This window comes from Pagrus pagrus, assembly GCF_965226575.1.
Source record: "Pagrus pagrus genome assembly, chromosome: 14".
Classification (NCBI taxonomy): Eukaryota; Metazoa; Chordata; class Actinopteri; order Spariformes; family Sparidae; genus Pagrus; species Pagrus pagrus.
The window spans coordinates 9,445,952-9,468,982 of NC_140198.1; the positions used below are offsets into that span (position 1 = coordinate 9,445,952).

Below are 23,031 nucleotides of genomic sequence, written 5' to 3' on the forward strand. Positions count from 1 at the left end.
TATTGCCAATAACATAATATTCATAGATACTTCTTTTTGCATATCACCTTTTTAGTCCTCACCACTGCCCACACACATGCACAACCACACACTTAGTGTTGAAGGACAGCTTTCTTTTTTAATCCGGGCAGTCCGTTTCTTGCTGCATACGTGTAGCTGCAGACTAAAAGAGTACAGTGTGTTCTCAGCTCCTCTCTGTTCTCTCGTCTCTGGAACGCATCCCCACAGCTCTAAAACTGCTTTGAACTGGAGAGACGATATTCAATATTCAGCACCCTTGTCCAATGTTCTGTTTGTGCTTGATGATCAAATGCAGCATTCATTTTGAGAATTACCACACCCTGAAATTGAAATCGACATCACAGTATGAAGACATTTGAGAAGTACCTATTGTTGTGTGTGTGTTTGCGTGTGTGTGTGTGTGTGTGTGTGTGTGTGTGTGTGTGTGTGTGTGTGTGTGTGTGTGTATTAGCAGGGATGGTGAAGTCGAGATGATGTTACTAAGCATTCTCAAGTGTGTGTTTATAATGTTACCTGTAATCAGGCTAGCAATGGTTTTCTGTAGGTGACTCTTATAGCACGCTAAATACTTGGCCAACTAGAGGAGGGAGGGTTTGTGGCATTTTATGTGACCTTTTGTTGTTGGAGACTTTGTTTGTTGGAACAAGATATCACATTATGCAGAATTTGAAGGAACAAAATGGGCAATAGTAGTGACAACAGGAATCAAAGTCAGTGGGTTTTTAGAACAGGTGTTCAGTCAAAAATGCACTGTGTAGATTTGAAGAAGAAATTTTGATCATCTTCTGATTTTTTATGCTTAACTTTGTTTATATGTGGCGGACCCTGCCACGTCTCTAGATTCAAACACTGTTTTATACCTCATTTTCCTCTGAGAACAGCCTGTTTATTTAGTTATGGAAAAGATACATATTTCTGAGTTCGTATTATTACCTCTTTAATATTGTAAATATAAAAAAATTCTGAGTTTGAATTTCTTCTCCAAAACTACATATCGCCTGAAAATGATCTTGCTGAACAGAATGTGTAACTATCATAAACTTGTGTTTGCCACAGAGCTCATGTTTGGCAATAATCCACAATCCAACAGGTTTTTTGCTAACTTCCCAGTTAGTTAGCCTACAAAAAGTATGTCATTCCTGCAGCACTTTATTGGGACCAGGGTTTGAGACTAACTTTTTTCATCCACCAACCTGGAACCTTTCCAAAAAACAATTTTAACCATCCCGAAACGTCCCAAAATCAAAATGTTGCATCTTTACTTTATTATCATCTACAATTAGTCGTTAGCTAAAAGTTTAACTATTCAAAGTTATTTTACCTTCAAACTCATCTGAAGTACTTTGGTACATTTATTTGCTGTAAACTTATGTCGTCACATTAAACTGCAGTTCACTGTTTAACTTGTTACACTGTAGAGAGACCCTCAGTCCTGCTGTCTGTTTAGCTCTATTAGCTTCATTAGCTGTTAGCTCCCTTAGCCAAACATATAGCAGGACTGCTGGCCACTGGCTGCTAACCATATGTAGCATTATTAAGGGAAAAAAATACAATGCGACCCCCATCGATAGTGAGCTCAGAGATAGCTACAGTATGGTAACAGCATGAGAAGATGTGCTCTGTTGTAGTCATTGCTTGGTTGCTAAGAGATAGTTTAACAAAGGATACTCATTTGTTTCTCATTTAATCGCAATAGTATGGAGACTGTTGCTCTATAACACACATGCATCATCTTTGTGGCAGTCTCCACTGACAGCCAACTCACTGTGCATCCTCAGTGTTCGACAGCAAATGTCTCCTCTAATTGAGTCTGCTGCCCTGTAGGAAGCCATCAGTATTTAGCATATCAAAGGCCACACTGACCTGTGTTTTGTGTGTGCACATGTGTGTTTCTGCGCAGACAACCTGTAGCACAGAGCTTGGCTCGTGGGTGCTTCGGCGGATCGAATGACGCGGACCCAGGTGGGGGTGAGAAAGGTCGATCATGTAACCCTTAATTAGCTGACATTTGCCTCAAAGGCTGGCACCAGGGGAGGGAGGAGGGGGCATGTGTCGCTGCTATAAAAAAAGCAGTAAGTGAGAACAAGGAAGCCTATTTCATAGCTAAAGGCCAGTGTGCCATTGTGAAGCCACAGGACAAGGAAGAGCTGAGACAACTGGCTCAAGAGCTAAAGCAAAGCAGCAAGGCTCATTAGGAGGTGGTGCGTGGTAAAAGCCAAGCTGTCGAGGGTGAGGTGATGATGACCGCCATGACTGACCTGTTCCTCTGAGATTGGACTTTAAAGAGCCACTTAATACCTGTTTTAGCTTTTTTTTTAGACTAGCTGTTTTCCCAGCAGAATAACAACTCCACCATCTGGCCACACCACAACTTATTCAAACTACATATTTACTTTTATAGACTACTGTATACAGTATAGTTGGTAAATGTGTGTTTTCCAATGGAGGGGTGACAAATAGAAAAATGTCCTCCCTACTTTGAAATGAGACACAAAATCATCACTTATATCCTATTTCTCCACGCAGCATGCTTTAGGGAATCTGAACACGTGAAAAGTGAAACAAAACTCCCCACAAAACCTACAAATGTAACCTGATTCATGCGCATCAGGTGATCCAGGCACACAAAGTCAATAATCTGTAAAAAAAAAACAAAAAAAAAAACACAAAAGAATGCAGCCTAGTTGCCAAAATAAAATGTTGGCAGTTAACATTGCTGCGCTGTGTGTTCAAATTGCTTGGTGTTTGTGTGAGTACTGACACTCTCCGCTTTGTTAACATGTGTAAGGCTGACTTTCACTACAGTGAGTCAGCTCACTTTGATAGTTAACCATACTTATTGGATTGGTTGATGTACCACTTGTAAAAAAAAAAACCTAGATTTGTCCACAGATGAGAGTGATACCACCTGTGTAACGACAACAAATGCTTCATGCTTATCAACGTTGTCGTCCCACAGGCTGCGTTTCGCCTCCCCAAAAATACTGACCTCTTTGTTATGAATTGCAATATGTGTGACCAACCAGCAATAAGTACAAACATCTGGTTACACAGTTTCCTGGACCCACTGTAATCTGAAAGTACAATGGTAGCTGAGACAGAAAGTTACAATGATGTGTGATAATGAACAAATATCCAAAAATAAAAGGAACATGACATTTTACAGTAGCTTTCAGTCAACTTGCAGGATAATTAGACCCTGCTAGATTCTCTATTATTCATTAGTAGCTAGATGCTTATGGCTTAAATAAATCGGATTATGTTACAAGGATAGAGCGCTTCGTATGCTATATACATTGTAAAGCCCCCTGAGGCAGATTGTAATTTGTGATATTGGGCTATATCAATAAAATGAACGCCTAAATAAACAGAACAAATGAAAGAATAGTCTCAGACGTGCTTAATGTGCTCAGCCCTGCATAAATAGCGGTTTTGCACTAAAATCGTCAATATTTTATAAACCTCAGCAACTTATGAGGTCTATTCTTACAGTCACAATCAATACCCTCAGTTTCTCAGTTGCATTGAGTTTAATGATCCATGAATTCAATTCTATTTTCCTTTTGCAGTGGCTGACATAAAAAGAATCACCCAGCAATTACCCATTCACGTCTTTCTATCAGAAATAAAGTCATAATGAAAAGTAGGTCAGACGGCTCTGTAATGATTATGTCTGGGGAAGCAGCAGTGCTAATATTCACAGGATATTTTCTTTTCTCTGACTCAGCGGGAGGCTTTAGTGTTTACTCTGTGATCACCGCAGCTACGGCTGATTTGATCATTGTTTTTGAAAAATGTGTGCTGGATGTGTTGACTTTCTTTTTTTTTTACACAATATTTCTGATATAAATTCAGTTTTTAATTGAACTAATCTGTCCTACAGTAAAGGAGAAGACTTGAGAGGGCACTTTGAGTTGTCGCCTGCGTATTTCACTCTCTTCCGTGTTCATAATCACTACGCAGCATCTTCTAGTGCGGAGAAACAGATGGGTCTGTTGCAGCCCCGGTCACACCGGTGCTGCAGGTAGACAGGTGACACCTCAACCATCTGCAAGCGTTTACCACTTTGAACGGGATGCTTTCAGAGATGACACAGCAAAAAAAGGCGCATGAGTTGAAAGGGATCCTCTTTCGGAAATGAAATGAAAAACGTGTAAAGTAAAATGTGTGGCTGTATGGACACCTGATGATCACCAAACTACGAGGTAGCAATCTGTAATCATCACTCATTCTTCGCCGCTGCTGTAGTTCATGAAATGACGGCTCTTTTAGCTGCACAGGTTCCTGTTTGATTCTCTGATTTTCAATTTCTTCTTATTCACCTGGCAGGAAAACGTGAAGCAAACATTATGATAATCTAAAGCGCTTTACATATGAATCGACAGCTGTGTATGAATCACATGAATAGAAGAGTAGGAAGGAGATATAAAGCAGAAGTATAAAGTATGTAGAATAAACCTGAGTGGGTGGAGGTGAAGTGAGCAAGTACGTCAGCAACTATACATTTATTGGGTAAGAGGGAAACAAAGAAGAGGGGTGTAGTGGCAACGTGAGAGAAAACAGAATGTAAAGTGCTATTCTGTACAAATAAATTGAGAAAGTGAGGTGGATAGCCATTGAGACGGGTTAGAGAAAGAGATGAGAGAGAAGCAGAGAGTACAAAGACCAAACTGAGTAAATGGAGGAAAAGTAAAGAAATGAGCGACAGAAAAGGTGAAGAATGGAGGTGAATATTTGGAGACGAGAGTGAGGCGGAGGGCCAGGAGAGCTCAGTGCAAGCTGATCCCCTCGGCTTTTCTCTCGGTTGACTGACCCTACAAGCTATTACCAGGATCTAATGGCCTCATTACAGCCTGCTATCAGAGGCAGAGGGGTAACTGAACCCTGTACCTGGTCATACGATACTGCACTGATACTGGAGCGGGCTTACACACCTGAGAACGGAGGCTTATACACACACACACATACACATACACACACTCTCACAGGTCATGCAACCACACAGCCAGACACTCAAATCATTCAAGGAGCTTATGAAAGCACACATGCACTATTCCTTTCCATTACATGTGAACTGTGAGGCGGTAAGAGACATATTCTGTCCGTCTAAAAATCAGCTGAGTTGGTGTCAGCACACACAGATCCTAGTTTGCCCTAGTTGATTTAAGGGTAGGGTTTTGTCTGAAAACATTTCAATACTATTGCCAATGTCATACACATTAAACATAAACATAAACATTAAATAAAAAAAAAATATATTTTGATATTTAACAAAATAAGACCGAGTTCTCAAATGTTGTTTAAGCAAGCAGCTGCACAAGAACATTTTATTTAAGTCAGAAGCAATCTGAGCTACAAATATTCAAACTAGCTCACAAATCTTTGCCATGGTTTGGGTTTTTTGGTTAGTTGATTTCCTGTTTTATTTTGAAAACTTATCCTCATGTGTCATGTGTAACTTTCCACTTCCTGTCTTTGTCTGTTTTCCTACCCTTTTTCCTCATAAGTTTAGTTTGTATTTAACTCCAGTCATTAGTGAAGTCTTTATTGGTTCGCCTGTTTGCATCTCGTGTTCCTGCCTTTTCCCCAATCGGCATTTTTCCTCTGTCTGCCTTTTGTTGTTTTGTTTTTTTGATGATATCAGCTCATCACTACTTCTGTGTCTGCATATGGGTCCTTTTTTCAATTAAATGGATGTTCTTCCCAGCTTTGCCATTTGATTAGGCAAAGACTATTTTCATTATCAATTAATTCACCTATTATATTCACTATTCATTTATTTTTTTAGTTAATACATTGTCAAAAAAGTGAAAAATACAAGGATTTATCATGCTACTATTTGACCAACAGTCAAAAAAACCTTCATTTTGCGTTTGTTTGTTTAGTTTTTGTTGTTTTTTTTTACTGAAAAACCAAAATGCTCATTTTGTTTTTGGCATTTTTGCTCTAAAAAAACAAACAAAGATGAACAATTAATAGATTTCCAAAATAGCAGATTAATATTCTGGAAATCCATTAAATGATTATTCCACTAATCGTTATAGCTCTACTTAAATGCACATTCTGCCACTAGGGGCTCTCTAAAAGGCATAAGAGGCATAGCTCGAGAGTAATATAAGTATGAACACAACTCAACAAAATATAAATCAAAGGTCTAGTCATTTTTAACACATTTAAATGCAGAAATATTAGATATTATTTATGTTTTAATGCTGTGCGCTACCAACACATTTCAGATTGTGTCAGAAGTCCAGCACTGTTTTTGTGGCTTTGGACACAATGGATGGATTGTTCTCAGCCATATAAACATCTTTAATTTAGTGGATTGCACTTTAATTAAATTTTAAAAATATACGTGGCAGCTTCAGTGTAATTTTTGTTGCTCTTATTCTGGGCCTAGATTGCAGGAGGTTTTAATCAGAGGCTCTTTCATAGCTCTGCTGCTTCAGTAGCTCTCTTCTCCACTCCAGAATAAAAGCAGAGGGCTTTTTGAGATTGTGCCTCTCCCTCTCTGCCACAAAGGAGTGTGGAGGAGCTCTGGAAGCCCCAGAAAGCCCACAGCTCAGCTACATCACACACTCCAAACAAGCGTCACACACACACATAGGCGCACATGAACACAGAAATACGCACACGCGCAGATGCAGGCAGTGTCAGAATCCCTCAGTTCTAAGTACCCACGCCCACCAGCCACCGGAGAGCGAGTCAGACAGCCGCTGCCTTTGAACGTGAATTGAAAGCCCAACTAGACCCACAGAGGCTAACAGCTCCACCCCGGCAAACTGCTGCGTCTCTCACTCACCCTTTCTTCTTTCTGTTAAAGAAAAGCAGCTCTGACAAGTGTGAGAACCGCACAGGTGTGTGTGTGTGTGTGTGTGTGCGCCAACGTGTTTACGCACATGGGTAAACACTGAGTGTGTGTGTATGACAGTAACAACTGAGATGTTCATTCCTTATTTATTAACACATGCCGAGTGCGTCTGGTTGACGAGAGTCGGCCTTGACAAGTCCCCCGTCTAATTTGGTAGCTGATTTTTGGGAGACGGCGAGTGCAGAGCAGACACTGAAAGCAGCCAGTCGGCACTAAAAAGCCAAGGCCAAAACTCACATCACAATTACCAGTGATGAATAATTGACTGAGTCAGAAACATTCAGGGAATGTTGCATAAAAATGTTATCTCTCCACCCTCTCTGGCTGGCTCTTTGACTCCGCATCTCCGCCTGTAGCTCCTTCTGTCTGCCTTTCTGACTGCTCGATTACGTCGCGTTCTGCCAAAATCTCTGTCGTTCTTTCTCCTTCAGGCGGCCACGTGAGTTAAATACACAAACAGGCAATTAGTGATGTGTTTGGAGCAGACTAGCTGGTAAACATTCTATCATGTTCAGAGCCCATAACCTCCTCCCATCAGCTAATCTGCCGCTGCGAGCTGGGTCTATCTTAGGGAGATTTTCCACCATGATAATGCTCAATTCACCATTTCGTGGTGGAAATGGGAGAGCTGGCACCAGCTGGCACCTTAATCTGTATTTATGAAATATGAGGCTATAATTTCTCCCTGCCTCCCCTCCCTCCTGCTTCTTCTTCTTCTTCTTCTTCTTCTTCTTCTTCTTCTTCTTCTTCTTCTTCTTCTTCTTCTTCTTCTTCTTCTTCTTCTTCTTCTGCTGCTGGAGAATTAAACATTAACACACTCCATGAATAAAGAATACCTCACTTGAAGACATGACAAACGCTCGCCTTTTCGAGCAGCTGAAAGAGAGTAAGAGTAATAACTTTGCCTGCCTCCGTGCAATCTGCCATACTGTATATTATCTCTTCATTTAAAGAACTGTCCATGAGAAGATCCTCTGAGACTGTTTTTTCTCGTTCCTTCACCTTCAATTAACCAGATAGGTGAATTAAGGCCCTGTTGGCGGCTTGGCAAAAGGCCCCTGGAGAAGAAGGGGATGAACGAGCAAATAAATTATTTGAAGCCGAGCTATGCTTTGTGCCACTCCCTCGGAGAGAAAGACGGATCCTGCACAGCCGAGACTAAGAAATCAGGATGAGGGAGAAGAAGGGCTTGGGAAAGAAATAAAAGTACTGTATGTGGAGAAAATAGCACAAGAGGGAAAAAATAGGGAGCGATAACGAGAGAGATTATGAGGGAAAGGAATAATATACTGTCTGTGTGTTGTGTGAGGGAGAAGAGATCAGAGCTTCCAAAAGAGAATCCGTCTTGGCTGAAATAGGCCGTCTGCCGCAACAGCTGGGTATCAGTTTGTTTCAACTGGTTCATTTGATAAGAAATAGGAATTTGAATAAATAGACCAGACAATTTACAAAGACCAAAACCAACAATGTGTCAGTCTGTCACTCATCACTCTCAGACTTCAACAGCCTGTTTGTGGAACTCAGCCCCAAGCACATCTGCTCCAGCTGCAGCTGGACGGTTAGTTTTTAACAAACTTTAGGAACAGATGTAAATTCTGCATTTGTTACAGACTATTTTTACCTGTGGATTAGGTGTGTCAGTTGTTGTTGTTTGTTGCGTTGCAAGCGACACAAAATAAACTGGAATGAGCATTCTTTTCATGGTTTTTGTAAACTATGATTTTTTTTCTGCTATTATACTTTGAACAGATTCAAACTAATACAAAATGCATTGCTTAGACAACCGTCTATAAAATAATAAAGAAGGACTGTGCACAGCAATCAAGTGTAATACCACCATTTTCAATACTTGGTTTTATTCATATTTTCATCACATTGTTCAGATACTGAGAATCTATTTAAAAGACTGTTTGAACTTCAAGCAACACATTAATGCTTTAAACCAGTGTACTGCTATATCACTGTGTGAATTGTCCATTGTTCATTTTTACTGTCAACTGAAGGATCTCTATCCATCTCTGTCAGTTTCATAGGAACCAAACAATTAGTGTCTTAACCACTTTAATGGGCAGTGTGTTTCCTAAATGAAACGGTATTGACTCGTTAAGAGCATCTGCTGGCTGACATCATGCAAGTCTTTCCATTATGGGGAATCCAGGATGCAACACAATGCACCTGAGGATTCATCCATTGACTGTTGTTGCTATCAAAGAGGCTGTGGTGACATGAACGTACGCCCAGACAAATATGCCTTCCGCTGTCAAACACTTGCCATTTATCTTTCCACTTGTTTGGAGAGACTCGTCAAGTCTCTGAAGATGTCACCTAATTGAGACTCATTCTGTTGTTAATAATTTAAACTCCTGAGAGAGCTCGGGGTTAAAAACACAGGATAACCAACCCTGAATTAGGCTGAACCGGACATATGATATATGCTGTTGTTGAGCATGTCTTAAAATGCAAATACACACTCCAATCACAAAAATATGTTGTCCCACCACAAAGCTGTAATAAACCTAACTTATCATTCAACTTATAATCTTGGCGCATAACTTTAACTCCAGCATTAACATACGACTAGCATGAGCAAACTGATATATTTTTATTTAAACGTAAGTATTACTGGCATAAAAATAGGAGTTCCCTCCTTTATTTTTTGTTTTAAGTAAAATCCATTACCTCTTAACAACAGAGGAACTGAATTACTTTGACCTTGCATCATATTAGCTCAGAGGCTCGCGTGTGTCACCATGATGTTGATTTTCCATCCAGGCTCTGTCACATGCCAGACTACCTGAACTGCTGTTGTTAACCTAATTGTTGTTCTATCCCCATTCCCTTGAGACTGTTCATATTTGCCGTACAGTGTAAGAACTCATTATTGAAAATAATTAGCTATGCTAAACACAGGGATGTCTGTTGTTGTCGTTATTATGGATCCCACTTTAGTTACAGATGGAGACAGAACTCCACCAAAGCTCTTTACCCTGACCTTAACCACACCCAACCTTATATCAAAACTCTTTCTTATTATTTCTAAGCTAATAAAATAACTTTTATTCCGATTCCTGAAGCTTTCTGTTCGTCAAAAATCATGTTGTTTCAGCCTGAGGAGGGATTCATAGACTCTAGTTGCTGCCAGTGGTTTTAAATCCAGTGGACTAACAGTTAATAAAGGTACCTCACAAGGATCCGTATTACCAATGCCATGCAAGTTTTTATGCAGACGATACCCCCTTTTATGCTATTGTTTCGACCACAAACATCCGTTATCCTGATTGCAGTCTGCTTTTTGATGCCCCCCAGACCTCTTTTATTAATTCAGTAAACTCTATAAAAACAACATGTGTCCACTTCACAAGAGCACAATCTTTTAACACTCCTTCTCCTAATCGTGACCTCAATGGAAATCTAATCAATTATGAATACTCAAAAACCTGGCAACAATGTTGATTGTCCGGTAAAGCTCATGTCGAACATCCTATTTGTTTATGATTCATCTCTTTTTACTGATATTTGTAATTGTTTCGATTAGTGTGTTCTGTGTATGATGACTGCTTTGTGTGACTGATTTGTCTTAATGTGAACTCATACAATACAGGCTTGGTGCCGGTCAATGTGTCCTGGGAGATTTCAGTGTCCCAGACAAATGGGAGAAATTTCGGTCAAATATTATCTGTTTTTATTGAGCTTCAGAACAATTCACAGAAACCAGAGTAATTACCAGATAACAGAATCAATGTAATTTCTTCACAGGTTTGTCTTTCTGAGGAGATCTTTACCCCAATGAAACTTCTTGAATAAAAAAATCTCAGCTGAACTAACATCTGTATTTAGCCTTTTTATCAAACCAAACTACTTTCGAGCATACTCTGTCATAGTCGTGATGGAACTTGTCAAATAATTACTCATCATATTACATGCAATTAATGTAATTATCGTTATTACTCCTCTCATTATCATCAAAGACCAACGGAAGGAGAATGTGTACATCCTGCATTTACACACATATACGCAGGTGCATGCACGCACACACATTCCGACGGCTTCAAGTTCAGTCACCCGCTGTACCAAAGTCATCACGTCCACATCTGAGGGAGGAAATTATATATTCAATTTCCATAGAGATGAGCTGAGAGTTACTTTCAGCTCCTCTTCCTATTTGAAGCTAATGAATGCAGATTGAAAAGATGTTGATTCCGTCTAAACAAACGCCCCCAACACCTGCACATCAAGTGGCAAGTCTGTCCTCTCCAGCACCGAAATAGAAAACACGATTTAAATATTCATATCCCTCAATGGACTGAATGAATAAGCAAATTAATAATCCGTCCCATTTATTTCCCTCTCTCTCTCTCTTTCCTGTGGAGGTTTAAGAGCATGGACAAGACCAAGTAGTCTGCTTTAGGTTAAATGGCGTAATTTGTTATCTGGGGGTGTTGATAAATGAGTGCTCTCTGTTTCAGTGATGTTTCCTATTAGTCATGATCTGCGAAGGCCTCTTTTTCTATGTTTACCTCGTTCACCGCAGTGGAGGAGTGGGTCTAAGCAGTGGGTGGACCCCACAGTGCCTCAGAGTTTGGAACAAATCACTACTCAGGCTGTCCACGTTATAAATGTATGCACTTACTGCACTGTGTGTACGTAAGAGTCAAAGTATACATTAGATTGTGCTTTAGTAGACTGCAGTATTCAGTACTTCAGTAGGTGTTTCTGTATCTTTAATCTTCCTACAAACGATGTTCATGTAACTATTTTGCAAAAATAAACAGAAACTTTATTATGCCCACATTTTATTTTTTATCAACTTGAGCAATCAGTTTTTTTCTGACCCTATTTAATAGTGATGCTTATCAGTCTATTGAATGTATTTTTCTATGGCATATGCTCCTGGTAGCGAGAGCATGATTAACGTTGTTAACGTTATGCTCAGGCAACTCAAAGCATCTCTCTGGTTATTCTAAAAATATCGGTTATTGGTCTCCCTGATTACTAATTATCGTTATCGTTGTCGCCCCTAAAAAAAACATATCGGAGGCCAACCCCTAATAAAAATACTGTAAAAGTAAAAGTTGATATTCAGAAGGCTAGCAAAAAGATGGCTGATAAAAAACACCTGTAACCTACTTCAGTGGCTCACATGGTAGCCTATAATATACTTTTCTACGGCTCTAATGTCATCAGTACATTATATTCACTTAAAGCTCACCAATAAAAGGTTGGCTGTGGGACATTTTCTATTAAAATGTATCAGTAAATGAAAATAGTATTTGTGTTAGACAAAAGAAACATAGATCAACAGAGTGGTCGATATGAAAAATCTCTAAACACCTGTTCTTGGAATAAATGTAATTGAATCTACATAATTCTCAATTCATCAAACAAACAAACAGGTAAAAATGGAGCACGTTTTTAGTTGGCAATGACAGGGGAAATCCAATATAAGTGTGTTTGAAACAATACCCGGTTCTCTCTGCCACTGAGGTAAATAAATCCAGTATTTGAGTATATATGTAAACCACATATGGGACACACATTTTGGACCTGTTCTTTCACAACCACCCATACTAACATCCTTCTGTTTCCTCCAAAAAGTATTTGACAAAGCCAATAACAAAATATTTGTTATGAGACAGGTCTGCGCTGGCTGTGTATCTTATCATATCTGCATGTATGAGGTAGATTTGTTGTGTGTTTCCAGTAAGGAAAACGGGCTGGGTAAGTGCCACAGACAAAGGACAGCTTTAAATTTTTCCCTTACTCAGTGTTTTAAATGCATTTTGGCAGCATCATTGGCAGTAACAGGATATCCCAAGCAGTTTGAGTCACTTCAACAAAGTAAAATAATAATACTGGGCTGTAGCCATGTCTTTCCTGGCCAAATTGAGTCTGTGGCACTGCTATAGCTGCAGCCATTTCTGCCTAAAAAGCACTTAACCTGCATTTTATAAATTAAACGAGGCATCGACACAGCAGCATAGACAGAACTGTGGCATTTTGTGATGACCATAGTCTGCATCTCAGGGTAAACTGTTGTGTCAGGTGTGACCCTCATGTCAAGACAGCTTGACCTTTCTGCACAGCGGTGGAGCAGTCATATTAGAAGATAATATGGGAGTGGACAACCAAGGAGAAAAGAACACCGGGGTACTTAATGTTCAAACGCAGTGGGGAAAAACAAGGGAGAGAGACAGAAGGGGGCCACTCACTGTATCAGGAATAGAAATAATAGGGCAACCAGTCCAAGACTATCTATCTCAGGTTATTTGTGCAGATAGAGACGCCAGCAAACCCCTCTGCATTATTAAAGGTTATTAAACAAATTACAATAATAAACCACACAAAAAGGGTTCAGAGGAAGGAGATCAAAGATAAAATATGTGACATTTCTGCCTTAAAATGCCTAAAACGACAACAACTTTGTTATATATTTTTGTTGAGTTGTGTATTTACATCATCCCAAATGTTTCCAACAATATTCAAACCCAGACCAAAAATTCTCTCGTCTATGGACATCTGTGCCTGAGTCACAACAGATTGATTTGCATCAGCACTGGTGGTTGTTTAATAGTGTGTTCACCACCAGCAAGGTGTTCCTTACTGCACATTAGCTGTCAGTGAGCAACAGCACGCACACAGAGGCTGATTTCAGGTCAACCTTTGACTGAAGTCAGCACTCAACAGTCTACGGGTTTCTCTCTTCTTCTTTGTCTCCTCCCGTCTCTGTAACCTTACTTTCATAAAGTTAATACATTTCCCCTCAACATCACAGTCCAAAAACACCTGAAAATGGAGGTCACCTCTGCGGTTTGCTGCTGCAGTCAGGTTGATAAATGGGAGTGAAGATGAATCCACTTTTTAATCCAAGAAAGTTAGATCTGGAGAAAGTAATCTCTGAGCTCTCCTCCCATCAGTAAATTGCTCCAGATCAGCACAGAATATAATGTGACTCTGCCATTACCAGTTCAAGCATGCAGAGTTGTGCTAAATCGACCCTGAGTCTGGTCAAAGTCCCCCGACTGCCTCCAAGTGGGTTGCGGTGACATCACATTGGCTTTGTCATCTTTCACGGATGAGGGACCATCTCTTTTTTTCAAGCAATAAGCAGTAGATGCTGAGCAAAATCATAACAACAGCCTGAAAATCCATGATGGTTTGTAGCTGGCTACCAACAACCGTTGCACAGCTTGATAGTAAACAGCATTAAAGAGGGCGCTACTTTTAAACTTCATCAACTTAAGACAAATGCAGCTACAGTTAAAGACAAACCTTCAGGCAGTTAGCCTTGGTGTAATAGAGATGCAAATCCCTGCCGCACTGGGCTGATGTGCCAAGTCAAACCAAGTCAACATGTGTATGAAAAAGGGCTACAAGTGAAAACATCTCACCTGTGTATGATGCGCTTGCTGCGTAGGTATCCCAGGGCCAGGGCCAATTCACAGACGTAGAGCTTGACAGTGTTCTCCGAGAAGTGGACGTTCTGCTGGAGGTGATAGCGCAGGTCTCCTCCCAAGAGCAAGTCGACCACCATAAACATGTCCTCCTCATCCTGGAAGGAATACCTGCAGGGGAAGGAGGTCAGGAAGAGAAGAAAAGAGAAATGAGGAAAGACGATTAGCAAAGAAGGGGAGGAAGAGTTGCAGGAGAAGAGAAGGTTGAGGGAAGTACGGGGTGAGAAGGGAAAGAAGATGGTGAGAAGAGGAGGGTAATAAACAGAAAGTGACAAGACAGCCACGATGAAGTGTCACATATTTACCATAAAATTATGTGAAGAGCGTATGTTGTCTAAGAGAGCGTGAGGTTGTTTTTCTAACCTTTTAACACTTTTACCCATCAACAATAAAAAGGATGACAATTGCAGATTGAACTCATGTCAGCCTCGTGCTCCTCGGGCTTATCAATCTTTAGAAGACAGTGGGAGAGACCTCACTACAAAAGGTCTGACAAGAACAAACGGTTCAACTGGATTACCCATCAGTGTTTCAACCTCATGAGCTCAGAAAAACATAACCTCAGTAGCCTCCCAGGGTCTCTAAGGGGAGATGCTGCTCTTACTCTATAGGACTTACAACAAGCAGAAGAAAAGCACTTGTCACAGTCTTTCACATTGCAGGAAGAGCACCAACATACTGGCTGAGTCATGCCTGAGGCAATGCTCATTATCCTTTCTTCAAGGCTAACAAGCTAAGAAAATCCTTTATTGCCTTGTACACAAGTTGCTACGATAGTTAGGTGATTGGTGCGACAGGGAACACAGTTTTTGACATTACGTACACTTAGTAAAAAATAGTAATCTTTATGTATCTTTGTCTTCTATCTCTTCTCTTTCTTTTGTGTCTTGTTTTTCTTCCCTCTCTCCTTTTTTAATCCTTACAATGAATATTTTCATTTTAGTTTTTACGCCTGGAGAGACATTATTTCCAGACATTATTTAGGTTTCGGGCAATCTTAATCCTTCTCATCTCTGTTGAAAGTTGCATTACTCCAGTAGCCTACAGGCCAGGTACTCACAAGAAAATGGCAGCAGGTAAAGTTGTTTATGAGCTGAAGTACAAGCCAACATTTCGCTTATGCTGGAATAGGAGTTTAGTTCTGTGGCATTGCAAGTGAAAAAAACATTAACATTGAACCCTGTAATGATTCAATCAGTGCTGATAATGAAGGACAGAAAAACAAAACTATTCACTTAACAAAACATATTCCATACTTCCTACCAAACAGCCTTTTTGTAGCTAAATAAACATCAGTACATCATCGGCATACATAAAATACATTCTGGAACTTAATCATCCTCATAGTTCTGATTATTGTTGTTGCCTTGGTCTCTACAGCAAAAAGCAAATGAGAACAGTCAACATGGAGAAAACATAATCTCTGTTGTGATTACATTAGTGATCAACAGATTATCTTGTTTTTTTTTGTATGTGCACAGTGTTATTGAGCATTTGTTTTCTATCCCATCAACATTGCCTGTATGAAAATCATTAATAATCGCTCTATATATGTATGAATTGAGCAACATTGTCTGCTCAGGCGGCTGCCTGCCCTGCTTTTATTTCTCTTGGGGAACAACAGGATGTCCATCAGAGTGCTGAGTATATTGCCATTTCATTAAAGCAGACCATTACACCTATTAAATATTCCTTACATCAGTGTGTAGTCTACAGATTTGGCAGGAATAACTGTCTGCTTAGATGTATACGACAGGGTAAATGGCACAAAATGTCACTTCCTTCAATTTTCAGTCACAAAAATAATTTTTGGGGGAATTATTTTACTGTGTTTTTACTGTATATAGTTCTCGCTGGAAAACACCTCAGTCTTCTATTAGTGAATGAGGAACTTTCTGGGTTGTAATGCTACTTGTGATCATTCATCCTTGAATCCATCCATCAAGCACTGTCATGCACAGCAAGCCTTTATCAGCATGCGGCCCACTGCATCGCCATTAAACTGTTGCACAAATCATCATTGATTTTACACGCTGAGCCTCCCACTTTTTTCCCCTCCTCTAAATGATAAGCTAATTTGTTTCTCTCCCACAAGATACTAATTAATGCAAAAATAATATTTTAAAGAATTGCAGGAGCCAACATTTCCTGGCTTGCCTAAAGCATTGCTCTGTGTGCAACACAACGTCCTACTTCTGCAAGTACAGATCTTCCATAACACTGGAGAACTACACTGTTGCCCCTCTTAAGTCCTTCATAATGTTCCTGATCTGAAATAAATAGGCTACAATTTCACTTCCGCTTGGTGGGCATTATTCAACTGTCCACTGGCAGACACTTCTCTGTAAGGACCCTCATCTTGGCTCAAACTCAGTCCTCAGCGACTGAGGGCAGTTTTTTGCCGCGTTGGTGAACTCCCTTCCTAAGGACCCTTCTCCAATACACTGGAGGTGGTGCTTTTCTGCGCTGGATGGATGGGGATTGATTGAGCTGACTCAAAACTGTCTGCCAAGGCTCAGATAATGCTGAGACCACTTAACATCTGATTGCCAGTGGCCTCAGAGCGTGGAAAGACTATCTGTTCGATGCCTGTCCTGAAGATGCACACACACTCGCCAAAGTCACAAAGGGTGCATGAAAATACATTTGCACACACAGACAGACAGTCAGGTTTCCATCACTTTGAGGGACATTACATAGGCTTACATTTATTTCCTGTAGACTTACCCATAACCACTGCTAGCCTAACCCTAACCAAAACCCAACCTCGGATGGTTTATGTTATGATTTATTTACAGTCTTGTTGTGGGGACACGCTTTCCTTATGGGGACAATGTAAGTCCCCATAAGGAAAGCTGGTCCCCACAATGTTAGTAGTACACACACGCACACACACCAACCCACAAAAACCACACACACACACTGTCCTGCATGTGTCACTAAATATTATGGTGCATTATTATCAAACAATTTTAAACTGGCAAAATGTCAGCCCATCTTGAGTTTCAATGAGTCACCCTATCCTAAACACACAGATGTACAGTCACACACACATACAGCCCATCAACAAACAGTTTTCTCAGTTTATCAGTTTTAGGGAAATCATGAGAAGAGGCCAGCGCTTCCCACTTCAAGTGTACAATACAGTACAGCTGAATAGATGGGACCAGCTGCAATGCTGCCGATCAAAAAAGAAGGAATGACTTAGTCCCGCCTGCGGACACTTAGTTTTTCAAACACTTTTGACTAAGTTTGCATATTTATTTGTGTGTTTGTGCCATAAGGACGGGACAGCATGATGGGATGATACTGGTTTTTGTTTTGGGAAGAATTCAAATGGCATTCTGAGTATGTTTACAGTATAAAGCTGAGGATCGGCTGAGTCAGAATGTGTTATATAACCTGTAGTGCTCAGTTATTGTGCCATATAGAGAGATGTGGGGACATGAATGCAAAACCTAACCTGACTCGCCAGATGGTTTGTTATACAGAACCATCTGGAAATGAGCCGCTATAAACTGTTTGGAAAAGTGCAAGCACTTAAACAGATATTTGGCAGGTGATTGGATGAACCATCTGTCACCGTCACGTTCTATCACGGGCTAACATCAACCAATAAGATCAACAGTAGGAGAGCACTGCCAGCTGAGAGAAGAGCAAAAACACCTGTCGAGAAGCCTTCAGTGCTGTTCTTTGCTCTTCTTCCTATATACTGTATGTATATATATATATACTCTCCAGTTCTAATATTACTGATGCTTTGGTAGCATCTATGCTAATCTCTTGAGGAGCCACCATTGTTGTTTTCAAACAGTTGCTTCTGGTGGTGATCATCACATATAAACCATGCCTATAGATGCTGTCTCTAGCTGCTAGTAGTTCCTCAGAGGACAGTGATTAGTTTTACAAATGTGTTTTTGCCAACAACCAGTTAGACTTTCAAAATAAAGCATGCTGACAAACAGTTTGCATAGTATGACATAATGTATTATGGCTTTTGGAATGTTATTAACGACAAATGGTTTGGTTAGGTTTAGGCAAAAATGATACTTTGGGTTAAATAACTAACGTAAGCTACTGTATTTGACAAGTTGGGAGTGAGAACAGGCTGGGTCAGGTGATTGAGTGAATCCAGCTACCTCACAAGATAATGCAAAACCCACACAAAAAAGAAATCTTTAGGAATATCACCAATCAGATGATAAAGAAGTAAGTCATGCCTTACACTAAAATGTAATAATCTGATTTTCTAACTTTTGTATTAAGTTTAATAAGTTATGGCTGCAGCCAACACCTTTTCAGTCATTGCTATTTTCTATTTCACATTGATTCTTTGTTTTGTCGTTGTGTAAGAACTAATAAGGCTACATTTCTGTTTTCACTTTATATTGTAATTCTTTCTAAATGAAACACAGAACTGAAGAAAAATCAATCAGTCAACGTGAGATGGATGAGAAAAGGTTTCTGTGTGAGGTGATTGGTTTTTCGAAGTTTCAACCTCCGAGATAATAAAACTTGCAGAGCAACGTTTTCTTTATCTGGCCAAAATGACAGACACCTATTCTAATCTTTAAACTTCTTATCACTCCTGCATTTTTAAATTCAACAATCACAGCTGGAGACAGGTATTTACACAGCAGAGTGTAAATACCTCTACCCAGCAGAGGTGGTAAAGAATCCAAGAGGCTGCTGTCAGAAGCATTTAGAGACACAAGCTGGACTTTAATTGCTCTTTTTCTTGGCAGACAAACAAACACTGGCTTCTTCGAGGAAAACAGCAGTTTATTTATTTTAATGCTGCAGTATGTAAAATATATATAATTAGACAATTTCTTTTTTTTCCATTGGACCTGGAGCAAGTTCAGGGATTCCTAATCTTTATCTTTAATTTCTTTAATATCTTGTGGCAAGTGTTCATTGTTACTCTGCGCTGACCAAACATCTGCTGTTGGTACTTCATTTATCACTGTACACTTTGGATAACACAACTATCATTGCAGCTATAAGAAAAGCAGAGGATGGATACCCGGCCCAAACCCATCAGGAGCTGAAAGGCCAGGCATGCCACGGTTTGGGATTTTAGTTATGTGATTTCCTGTTTTATGTTGAAAGTTTATCCTCATGTGTCATATTTACTTCCCACTTCCTGTCTTTGTCTGTTTCCCACCCTTTTTCCTGCTCACTTGTGTTCCATTAGTTAATCATCCCTCTGTATTTAAGCTTTTATTTTCCCCTCGATCTTTGTTGATTCATCTGTTTTCATCCTGCATCTCCTCTTCTGTGTTCCTGCTTTGTTCTCTGTGGCATCTGGTTTATCTTCAATTTTGCATTTCTCTTTAGTTTTTTTTTTTTAGTTTTTTTTTCCATTGGACTTTCCTTTGCTTGTCTTTTGGTATTTGCATTTTGGATTTAGGATTTTTGTTCATCAGCTCATCACTACAGCTTGTTTTTGGTGATGTCCACCTGCCTGCCTCTCTGTCTGCATTGTGGCCTTTTGTGATGAACTGTTACAAGGCTGGGTTTGGACTAAATTTCGAAATGATGTAAAGCTTTGTTTCGGGCTTGGTCATGTCTATTGACATTAGGTATACACTGTATGTATATATATATTTTATGTGTAGGCCTAATCAGGGCAAACTGTTAAGCAGTAACCATGGTAACTGTATGACAGAGTAACACAAACTCAGTGCTTCAAAAAAAAATAGCTCTAAGAAATGCAAATATTATTTAACAACTATTTTTTTAATTGGTAAGTGGAATATTCATTGACACGAAAGCCAAAGCAGATATTAAAAATGCAAGGTATTCCTACTTTAACAGCACATAACTACTTGAATAATGGCTGGGTCCACCAAGTCAATCGATACAGCAGTCCTCCATGAAACCAGTTTAATGGATCAGAAAACCAGCTCTCACGCTTGGCTGAGGTTTCCATGTTTCCTGTCCCACAAGTCCGTCCATCAGAAAGCCAAGGTGCTAAAAACTGAAAGGGCTCAGCTGTCGTTTGTTCGGGGAAGTTGTTCCGTCTCGTAAGCAAACAATCTCTCACATGGTTGCTCAGGAACAAAGATGCCGTAAAGATGGCCAACAGCCTGCCACGGTGAGCCACTTACAGAAAACTCTGATTACTGAGCCGGTGACCTTTTATTCTGAAGATCTGACTCTGAAACTTTGTTTTGTAAGTCATTAAAAGTTCCAAATATAATGTACAAACTCAGACATGTACGCAAGTAGCCCACGCAGACACATGTACAGTAGAAAGCTGAAGTTTGTATCCTGCAGAAACACAAAGTTGACAACTACGTATTTATTCTTACTGCTTCAGCACTTGACTATCTGCATAAGTGCTCATTATTGCATTTAATAATAATTTGTAGTGCTGCACATGCTGTACGTAAGATGTTATAGCTGCAAATCAACATCATCCCTCTGGGAGTAACTGACCTCGTGCTAACTGAACTTTTTATTTAATGCTATTTCAGCAACATCTCCACTCTTATTAGGGTGTAAATTGGTCTTCTATGACATTAAAAGCCCCAAATCGTCTCCCCTCTGTCTCTCTCTCTCTGACATGGCGCCACAGTATTTAGAGGGTGTTTGAATATGAATGAAGTCTCCGCTGGCCTGCTGCCACCGCTGTCAAAATGAATTAGATATGGTACTCATTAAAGTTGTTCGTCACAGGTACTCTAGGCGCCGGGTCAGAGAAGTTACCCAAGTTAACATTAATGTGACATCCTATATGTATGACTAATGTGATTTAAAAGAGCCAGTCTCGTAATGAAGCTGTGCATCGGCCTGAAAGTTTAATGTTGAAACATGACTGAAAACAATCTTTCGCAATTATGAGGTAGAAAAAATAGTGTTGTGACAGTTGAGCAGCTGTAGCCAAGTGATCAAATTTACACGATCAAGTATTACCCAAAAAACAATTAACACCCACATTAACAACAGCATACTAGTTTGCACAACCAAGAGTGGACACGTGCATCATGAAGAGTGTCTACACAGAAGCTGTCACTCCATTATTGTATCTTAATAAAACCAGCTGACAGCTCACATTTAAGGCTCGAGGTATATCATCTTTTTCTTTTTACGGATATCTATTTACTGCATGTCTGTAATTACAGCTGCTGCTGCTGCTGCTCGCGCTGCCTCTCACAATGTTATCACTAGTAAAATAACCCACATAATAAAGATGTGTCATGGTGTTGGTTTTCAGTTTAGATGCTTCCTGTTTTATTTTTAGAATTCATCCTCGTGTCTTGTTGTGACTTCCTACTTCCTGTCTTCTTCCCGCCCTTTTTCTGTGCACACCTGTGTTTCATTTGTACGTTAGCCCTTTGTATGTAAGTCTTTTTCCCTCTCTCTTTGTCGGTTTTGTTCCTGGTGTTTGCTCTTTGTGTACTACATTTAGTTTTGTGTGTCTCTTTAGTCTTTTGGATTTGCCCCAATCTGTTTTTGTCAGTGTTGTTGCCTGCTTTTGGATTTTTGGACTTCAGCTTACTTCATTAAAGCTTTGTTTCTTTACCTGTCTGCCATCATTTGATGTATTTTTTTTTCATATTGACAGCAGCTTGTTGACTGTCTCCATTTGTATTCTGCAGCTGCATTTTGAACATGTGTTCATGCCCGGCAAGACCCAACAGGCCTGCCGGTTTGGGACAAAAATTTAGACAGTGCTTTCAAGTTCCTCAAGTGAAAATATAGTGTAAATATGTGTGATAAATTATTAGGAATATTAAATGATAATGATGAGTGATGATGAGTCAGGTTTGGGCGTAAAAATCATCACGTTTGTCGAGTTCGGGTTTCTCAAGCATCCATTAGCAGCTGTTGCTTGATGCCTCAACCGGCATTTTGGGTGCAGAGCAGAGAGCAGCAGTCAGACTGCAGATTAGCACCTGTACATTACGTTGAGATGGTGCAGACTTTTCATTAGCCTTGCTGGCATCTGGTCTCTCTCTCTCTCTTGCTTTCTTGTTCTCTCTCATCCTGTCGTTCTTCCTCTCTCTCTCTCTTTCTCTCTCGCCGTCTAATTCTGTCCGTCTTTCTTTCAGTGTCTGTATCTGCTCCGCCACACATGCATCTCAATGTGACCTCTCGGTGGCCTCCAGGCAGTCAGTCTGATGGGAGAGCATCCTGCATGGAGCTTTTAAAGCCACATGCACCCCCGGGCCACTTGAGTAATGGAAGTTTCCAGAAACCACAGGGGCTCAGAAGCTAATGGCAACGTGTCCTTACAAAAAGACTCCGGTTTCCCTCTTTCAAAGGTTAACAGTTGTAACATGTGATGCCACACGCTTCCCTCAAATAAAAGAAAAACGGCTGCAGTCTTCTGCCGGAGGGGGTATATTTCAAAACACACAAATGATTCCTGCTTTAAGTGCATAATGGACCTCAAAGCTAAAAAGACAGGCGGTCATACTGCAGTATTCAGCAAGAAAAAGGCCAAATTTTCAATTACATTACAGTAAGTGTCTACATTAAGAAATGTTTCCTTTCTTTAATGCAAAAGTTGGCAATATTCCTAAACCTATCCACTCTCAGAGAGGAGATTCATTAATCGTAATGATATTGGGCTCCTTAAGAAGGACTTGCTCTCCCCTCTCAGTAACCTGTCTTCCATAACCTGAACACCTTTTATGGAGTTAATGAACTAAACTTCCTCAGTCAAAAACCGCACAG

General features: G+C 40.1%; 2 protein-coding genes across 4 annotated transcripts in view; one reads left to right on the forward strand and one right to left on the reverse strand.

Annotated features, from left to right (window-relative positions):
• LOC311268948 (uncharacterized protein) overlaps positions 1–22,730 on the forward strand; it is a 65,225-nt gene extending 42,495 nt beyond the window's left edge. Inside the window, exons 7-8 of the mRNA XM_084372929.1 lie at positions 19,344–19,412; positions 22,404–22,730. Coding sequence (XP_084229055.1) covers positions 19,344–19,412; positions 22,404–22,570 — 236 coding nt within the window. The 3' untranslated portion in view covers positions 22,571–22,730. The remainder of the gene's footprint in view (positions 1–19,343; positions 19,413–22,403) is intronic.
• stk32a (serine/threonine kinase 32A) overlaps positions 1–23,031 on the reverse strand; it is an 81,250-nt gene that overhangs the window by 38,273 nt on the left and 19,946 nt on the right. For all 3 annotated transcript variants that reach the window (XM_084372923.1, XM_084372924.1, XM_084372922.1), the window contains exon 5: positions 14,281–14,454. In XM_084372923.1, the coding sequence (XP_084229049.1) occupies positions 14,281–14,454 (174 nt within the window). The remainder of the gene's footprint in view (positions 1–14,280; positions 14,455–23,031) is intronic.